The following is a 9248-nucleotide window of genomic DNA, read 5'->3' as shown; positions in this document are numbered from 1 at the left end:
GTTTTCTGATTTGAATTCTTGATTTCTTAAAACAAACAAAACTAGAACCACACATATATATATATATATATATATATATCGATAACTTATTGTTGACCAAACAATGTTGGGAGTTTCATTTCTTTCTTTTTGTCCCGACTAGCTCATGCGAGAAAAAACTTTGTATCGCAAGAAATAAATACAAAATACCAATGGCTTACCTTAACGTATTTTCCACTTTAGCTTAATTCATATTTTAAAATATCAAGAAATTCCTTCCATTCTAATCTATGTGTTATATAGATATATATTTCTTGTTCTTGTTACAACTTTATTGTTATAGATTAAAATATGTTTTCTGATTTGAATTCTTGATTTCTTAAAACAAACAAAACAAGAACCACATATATATATATATATATATACAACTCGTCTAAACATCAACCCAACAATGTTAGATCTGTAAATTTGCTTTCGCAAATTTTTGGTTCTTCCCTCGCCGGGATTCGAACCCATGCTACTGTGATATCGTGACACCAAATCGCCTGCACTACAGCCGTCCCGCTAGACCACACGACCACCTGGGCTCTCAAAAAAGAGCTTTCGGTGGGCATGTGTTACCTTTCCACGTCAGTTTTAATCTAGCGGCGTACTACAGTACATGATATATAAGGCATGAAGATGTTATTATTACAGATCAGCTAAATTATCTATAGTAAAGGATCCTACAAATTAATGTAAGATACAGTCACAGAAAATAATTATATTCATAAGTACGTCTGAGTCAGTGACAACCCTACAACAGATGTTTCCATCGGATCACCATCAATGATGGTGATACATGGCTGTGTACATAATGTATATACAACTCGTCTAAACATCAACCCAACAATGTTAGATCTGTAAATTTGCTTTCGCAAATTTTTGGTTCTTCCCTCGCCGGGATTCGAACCCATGCTACTGTGATATCGTGACACCAAATCGCCTGCACTGCAGCCGTCCCGCTAGACCACACGACCACCTGGGCTCTCAAAAAAGAGCTTTCGGTGGGCATGTGTTACCTTTCCACGTCAGTTTTAATCTAGCGGCGTACTACAGTACATGATATATAAGGCATGAAGATGTTATTGTTACAGATCAGCTAAATTATCTATAGTAAAGGATCCTACAAATTAATGTAAGATACAGTCACAGAAAATAATTATATTCATAAGTACGTCTGAGTCAGTGACAACCCTACAACAGATGTATCCATCGGATCACCATCAATGATGGTGATACATGGCTGTGTACATAATGTATATACAACTCGTCTAAACATCAACCCAACAATGTTAGATCTGTAAATTTGCTTTCGCAAATTTTTGGTTCTTCCCTCGCCGGGATTCGAACCCATGCTACTGTGATATCGTGACACCAAATCGCCTGCACTGCAGCCGTCCCGCTAGACCACACGACCACCTGGGCTCTCAAAAAAGAGCTTTCGGTGGGCATGTGTTACCTTTCCACGTCAGTTTTAATCTAGCGGCGTACTACAGTACATGATATATAAGGCATGAAGATGTTATTGTTACAGATCAGCTAAATTATCTATAGTAAAGGATCCTACAAATTAATGTAAGATACAGTCACAGAAAATAATTATATTCATAAGTACGTCTGAGTCAGTGACAACCCTACAACAGATGTATCCATCGGATCACCATCAATGATGGTGATACATGGCTGTGTACATAATGTATATACAACTCGTCTAAACATCAACCCAACAATGTTAGATCTGTAAATTTGCTTTCGCAAATTTTTGGTTCTTCCCTCGCCGGGATTCGAACCCATGCTACTGTGATATCGTGACACCAAATCGCCTGCACTGCAGCCGTCCCGCTAGACCACACGACCACCTGGGCTCTCAAAAAAGAGCTTTCGGTGGGCATGTGTTACCTTTCCACGTCAGTTTTAATCTAGCGGCGTACTACAGTACATGATATATAAGGCATGAAGATGTTATTACTACAGATCAGCTAAATTATCTATAGTAAAGGATCCTACAAATTAATGTAAGATACAGTCACAGAAAATAATTATATTCATAAGTACGTCTGAGTCAGTGACAACCCTACAACAGATGTATCCATCGGATCACCATCAATGATGGTGATACATGGCTGTGTACATAATGTATATACAACTCGTCTAAACATCAACCCAACAATGTTAGATCTGTAAATTTGCTTTCGCAAATTTTTGGTTCTTCCCTCGCCGGGATTCGAACCCATGCTACTGTGATATCGTGACACCAAATCGCCTGCACTGCAGCCGTCCCGCTAGACCACACGACCACCTGGGCTCTCAAAAAAGAGCTTTCGGTGGGCATGTGTTACCTTTCCACGTCAGTTTTAATCTAGCGGCGTACTACAGTACATGATATATAAGGCATGAAGATGTTATTGTTACAGATCAGCTAAATTATCTATAGTAAAGGATCCTACAAATTAATGTAAGATACAGTCACAGAAAATAATTATATTCATAAGTACGTCTGAGTCAGTGACAACCCTACAACAGATGTATCCATCGGATCACCATCAATGATGGTGATACATGGCTGTGTACATAATGTATATACAACTCGTCTAAACATCAACCCAACAATGTTAGATCTGTAAATTTGCTTTCGCAAATTTTTGGTTCTTCCCTCGCCGGGATTCGAACCCATGCTACTGTGATATCGTGACACCAAATCGCCTGCACTGCAGCCGTCCCGCTAGTGGAAAGGTAACACAAGGTTCGAATCCCGGCGAGGGAAGAACCAAAAATTTGCGAAAGCAAATTTACAGATCTAACATTGTTGGGTTGATGTTTAGACGAGTTGTATATACATTATGTACACAGCCATGTATCACCATCATTGATGGTGATCCGATGGATACATCTGTTGTAGGGTTGTCACTGACTCAGACGTACTTATATATATATATATATATATATCGATAACTTATTGTTGACCAAACAATGTTGGGAGTTTCATTTCTTTCTTTTTGTCCCGACTAGCTCATGCGAGAAAAAACTTTGTATCGCAAGAAATAAATACAAAATACCAATGGCTTACCTTAACGTATTTTCCACTTTAGCTTAATTCATATTTTAAGATCTCAAGAACAAATGGCTTATTCAGATTTATGTTTATTTTTTTTATTAGAATTCTGGCTTTTCAATAAAACAACCAAAATGACAAGCATGTCATGTACAAAACAAGACATAAAACTATTGACTGCGCAACACAATCCCCAGAACAACCGGTAGTGATCCTAGATTCTCTGTAATGTTAATAGATCTTGCTCCACATGTGGCCCCCGTCGATTTGCTCAGCACGGTACTTCGATATTCCAAACTTAAATTGACGCAAGTCTAGACAATTTTACACCACGTACAATGATAAAACATGTAAATAACTCCAATATTGTTGTTTTGTTTTATAAAATAAAGAACAATGTACAATAACAAAATGTTTATTTTTACATTTAACATTACAATATGTGTTCCTTGTGTTAGTACATTCAAATAAATAAACATTTGGTCTAAACTTTATTTATTTTCTAAAGTTCTTAACTTTTCAGTAACTACTTCATAGAAGTCTAAATATATGTTACACGAACATTGTATGTTAAATTTTATTTTTTTGAAACACAAAATATCAACAATGCACATTTATTTAAACAAAAGTCTCAATGGAAACTATGTCAGAGTAAACAAAAAGAAAATAAACTGTCATCAAAGTACCAAACGAAAAAATAATACTGCATTCAACTAAAAATTCACACCCATACAACAAGGTTTCATGCAAAAGATCGGAAACAATTTTAACCAGACAAGTAATGACCAAATTTAAGACAAAATAACAATACAGAATCTATATAACCTAAAGATGAACACCGAAGACATTATCTAAGATGCAAAACATGATCTGAAGATATGCATATTGCTGTATATAATATATATAAGTGACGTAATTTTACGTTTAGATATCTTAGCTACCCTAATCAAGGGACCGTCAACATAAGTAAAGTTGACCTTATATGAATATGGTTATTGTTTATTTGTTCCCCTGTGTACAAATGTAATAATATTTCAATGTATTTATAAATTCATGACCTTTAAATATTTAAGTTTAATAGCGCCTTGGACAAACAACATTATTAAGTGTTGTTTCTCATTTCAACCTATCCTAATAAAAATGCTTAAAGCAATTGTTACTATGTATACAAATTGTTTTTACTTATCTCTAGATTTCATTTGATTGAATATGTATTGTAAGAACATCGCATCATGCACATTTGTGCTTTAACCTTAAAACAACAAGTTAAAAATTGCATCTGCGTCTGAAGCACTTTCCTGAATTTACATTTATCAAGAACTTCCAAGCCGAATATTTAAAAGTCAGAGATGTAGTAGAAGCGACACTGCTGAAAAGCTAGCTATCTGACTGAAATTGGCTAAACAAAATTGGTATATCAATCAAAGTTCAACTTTTCATGAAGGAGTTGAAACCTAAGTTTCTTTAAACTTTCTAAATTTATAAACAAACAAAAAAAAAAAACGATTGCTATTAATCTTGTGTCAGTACAGAAGTGACTGGTTACTTTGCAATTAAAAATGGAACAAGACTACATGTAAATTGTAGTCTTTTAGCTCTATTTTTAAGCCATCTTTTATAATATTTAAAATTATATTTTAAGCTTTCAAATTACCTGCAAAATTATAATAACAATTCTTAATACATTTTATAGCTTCTAAAATATCTATTATCTACATGTATGATGACATATTTACATCATACTAGATGAAATAAAAACAACATATAAATAGGAATACTATTTCGTAATACAATTGTCATGCGATTGTCAGTATCACATTTGGTTTTTAATCAAATATTATCCGTTTCATGCTTCACTTTCAGGAAGGAATTCTTTTTTCTTCGGATGCAAATCTCTGTTCGAAGGTCCGTCGTCAGATGGTGCGGGAGCAACAGAATTAATTTTGGTTGCTCTTGATTTCATAGTATTGTTCCATGTCATCTCTTGTTGATCAACCTTAATACCTAATAGTATCTTCAGAGTTGCCCGAAATCTTGTTGCAGATGAAGACGAAACATATAAGAAAAAGTTGACGGCGAAATTCAACTGGTAAAAGAAAAAGAAAAATGCTCTTGCCCATTTTAACTTTATTTTTGTCGACATGAAGTAAATATAGTCTGGGTTTGATGGAAGAACCTTCTGAGTATTATTCCATATAAGTTCCGTGGATTGAATTAATCCAAGAGGTAGGACGAGCACAACATATGCAGATGAAACAAGTAACAGTAGTTTCGTTGCTTTTTCGTCAGACTTTGACATTGACTGTGTTGTCATTTGCGCTCTCTTCTTTTTGTTCCTTCGTATTTCCAGAAGAATTAATGTATTTAGTGTTACTATTGTTAGAGTTGGAAACCATGTGTTGAAAGCTACGTAGAAATATATTATCTCTACAAATATAGCTCTTCTCGTTTTACAGGCTGCATATCCAAATACAGAATCTCCTTCAAATCCAGAAACTGCAATTTTGTGCATTGAGAAGACAAGAACTCCTAGGGATACGCCAATTATCACGTAAATTGCGCGCCTTGGTGTCACCAGTTGCTTTCCTTTGAGTGGGAATTTAATCATGATAAACCTTTCGATTGTAAACGAAACAATGATCCAGATCGATAGTAGATTAAACACCTCTACTATAACGCCATGGAATTTACAGAGATCTTCATGGTCCTGGAAATCTTTGTTGATATGTGTGTTCTGGCCTCGGAGTACTCCAATCATAAAGTTCATAGTCAAAGCAAGACAATCATATATGGCAAGAGCGGAGAGATATAAATTCATTGTTGATTTTCGCATGTGCTTCCTGGTCAAGACCAATAGAGACGTAAGGTTGAATAATAAACCAAGTACAATTATAAAAGCTGTACCATATGACAGAAGACCACGTACCAAGGTCACGAAAGGATATATCTCCACCCAGAATACTCTCAGTTCGCAAGGCCATGCCTGTTTGTCAACTTCTGTAGCATTGGTAATCCCTTCTATCACTTCAAAATCATATTGACAATCTGTATCATTCATTTTAATTGGAATCCTGAAATAAACCAATACATTAAAAAGTATGAATGAATTGTTGTAACAACTCTAATTTTCATAAAAGTGAAATAGAAAAAAATGTCTTTCATTTGTGAAACAATGCTGTTCTTTTCTTGGCGTCATTTTCTATAAACCTTTTTGTGAAAACGTCGTTTCGTTTAGTTATAGAAGGATAAATTGTCCTTTCCTTTTTACATTTGTTCAGTCTTGTTATCATAAAAACAAAACCTGGACTAGGTATGCTAATTTTCTAAATATGAGTGTCTTTGATCTCATTCAATCGATCCTAAATTAGAAATGAATAGCTGCTTTTAGTTTCATTTGATTTTTGTAAAAGGGATAGGTGTTATTATAGAATCTGTTTTCATTTTTGTCCAGTTTTCCGTGAAAACATGATCCACGCCTACAGCAAATACTAGTGAATCAGTCGGCATCATGTTAGACAACATTAGTTTGAAATGATTAAAGCAGTTGGTGTAGGCGCTATTTAGAAATTGAATTCGGATATATTCAAATAGGCAGATAATTTATTAACGGAACATATTTTTCGTTTTTAGAAAAATAACATAAGCAAATAAAAATATAACTCATAGTTAACAAAAGGGTAAATAAATCGTCATGAAGCCAGAATTAAAAAAAAAATAAGCAACATTTATATAAACCTTGGTATTTGCCCTTAAAGTTAAGGACGCATACACAGAGCATACACAGCCGTCTAAGACTAAATAGACGTTAGTGTTAAAGGGCATCGTTATAATTACCTGCAAATGAAAAATGTATATATGAACTTTTTTTTGCCAAACTGTCTACATAAATCATTTCAGATATATGTTTAAATCAACTCATCAAAGATACCAGACTTAAAATGGTGTTCGCCAGACGCGCCTTTTCTCTACAAAGATTTATCAGTGACGTTCAAAGAAATGTAAAATTTCAACTAAGGTACATAGATGATGGGCATTGATTTGAGTTAATCTATAGTTCAATGCATTGCTCAGATTATTTTAAACCTATAAGTTCAAAGATTAATCTAAACACAATTATTACAACATTATGCGCTGTCAATTAAATTGCCAAGGTCAAAACATTGTCGTCTGAAAATTCTAAAGTATAAGGATTTTGTTCATTCGAATTATTAGAACTTTAGTTGTATAACTTAATGTAAAATTGACAAAGAAAATCATATCGATAAACAACTTCTGTTTCTATTAATGGACAACTGCACGAGAGATGAGATTACAAATGTAAGGAAATTGAAAGTATTGAATAATTAAAGCAATGGAAGGAAATAGTTCTTTTGTTGAATAGAAACAACAATTAACGTGTAAATGCAAGCTTTAGATATCAATTATAGATTTTAATTGAAACATAGCAATAATATGCGAGTAAAGCACGATTAAACATTGTAAATAATCGAACAATCAGAATCAGCCTTTTTCAGTCAATTTCTGGTTTTAAATATTATATAGGCGCCAATTTGTTTACAAAGGTACAAAAAGCGTTAGAACATAATTTTCAATTGTACGATTTTGCCGACCGTCCAAGGGCTGTTTAGCCAGTCAAGGTCGTTAAAAACTTCTATTGTACCATAAATAATATGGGTACTTATCAAATTACCAATGTTTAACTGTTACATCTTTCAATTTTAAATAGGAAATCATAGTACTTGATATATAACAAGTGACCGAATGTTATGCCAAAGAGCTGTTTTTAGTATTTTCAACAATAATATACTACCCTAGAAATAAATTGCATTAGCTAAATTTGACAAATTTAAAAATCGAAATTTCGGGTTCTCAATGTTCTTCAAAATCGTACTTTATTTGGCCCTTTATTCTTTTGTAGAAGAAACGTACGTCTTGCGTACAACATTATAAACCTAGTATCTTTTAAATGTTTCTTTTTTATACCACACGCTACCTACAGTATATATCACACATACAACATTACTGTAAAAGACGTAAGAATTAGACAAAGTTAATTAACAAAAGAAACATTCAATTTAGTTTATATAACAAAGTCAATAATTATGGAAACTTAGCACAAGATCCTGTATGTGCGGTATTCCATTGTATTTTATAACACATGTTTTATCTACATCATTTGATATATTCTAGTGAACTACATAAAAAATACTTTATTGAGCCTGTATCGATTCCTAGAGCAAACAAAGATGCATCAATTACTGTAATTTACGGATGTTTAAATCTAATATATAAATTAAAAGACACAAATCAAGTGAAAAAAACTATTAGAATCGCATGAGAAGCAAGGCCAACCTTGATAATTAATGAGCGGAGATAGGGATTGATTAAAAATAAATAATTTTATAAAAAATATTGGCGCAAATTGGCATCAGTTTCGTCGCAAATTAAACTAGGAACTTATTAATTAATAAAAACAAAAAACTACTGGCGCAAAGTTTGTAATATGCAATTGTCACTAATGAGTTGAGGTACAAAAAGGGTGCATTTTGGCTCAAACAGAAATTGTCTATCCATATTTTGATAGAAAGTCTTTAATATGGAGAGAGGTGGCAAAAATCTTATCTACAATACTACACGTTTCCTTTGGTAAGTATTAATTGAAGACATAGAAATTTATCAATTAATCTGGATTAAGTCTGGATTTTTTTCTTTTTTTTTTCTTATCGATATAACTTGGAGGAAACGCATTGGTTTATTATTTTATTCTTATGTAGACGAAACGCGTGTCTGGCGTACTAAATTATAATCCTGATACCTTTGACAACTATTTACACCACTGGGTCGATGCCACTGCTGGTGGACGTTTCGTCCCCGAGTGTGTCACCAGCTCAGTAGTCAGCACTTCGGTGTTAACATGAATATCAATTATATGGTCATTTTTATAATTTTCCTAATACAAAACATTAAATTTTGCGGAAAACTACGGATTTTCTTATCCCAGGAATAGATTTCCTTAGACGTAATTGGAACAACTTTTTGGAATTTTCGGTCCTCAACGCTCTTCATTTTGGATTTGTTTGGTTTTATAACTATTTTGATCTGAGTATCACTGATGAGCCTTATGTAGACGAAACGTGCGTATGGCAAATTAAATTATAATCCTGGTACCTTTGAT

At 33.5% G+C, this 9248-nt stretch overlaps 1 protein-coding gene across 1 annotated transcript; it reads right to left on the bottom strand.

The window, feature by feature from the left end:
* Positions 1-4919: 4919 nt before the first annotated feature.
* Positions 4920-6131, bottom strand: LOC139490070 (G-protein coupled receptor 35-like). Its single transcript, XM_071276922.1, has one exon. It carries the CDS (start codon positions 6129-6131, stop codon positions 4920-4922), a length of 1212 nt encoding a protein of 403 aa, XP_071133023.1.
* Positions 6132-9248: the final 3117 nt, after the last annotated feature.

Source organism: Mytilus edulis, chromosome 9 (genome assembly GCF_963676685.1).
Source record: "Mytilus edulis chromosome 9, xbMytEdul2.2, whole genome shotgun sequence".
NCBI lineage: Eukaryota > Metazoa > Mollusca > Bivalvia > Mytilida > Mytilidae > Mytilus > Mytilus edulis.
This window is presented reverse-complemented; position numbering and strand designations above follow the sequence as displayed.

Excerpts from the sequence above, each read along its gene's own strand:
- LOC139490070 (XM_071276922.1), bottom strand. The coding sequence starts at position 6,131 with ATGAATGATACAGATTGTCAATATGATTTTGAAGTGATAGAAGGGATT.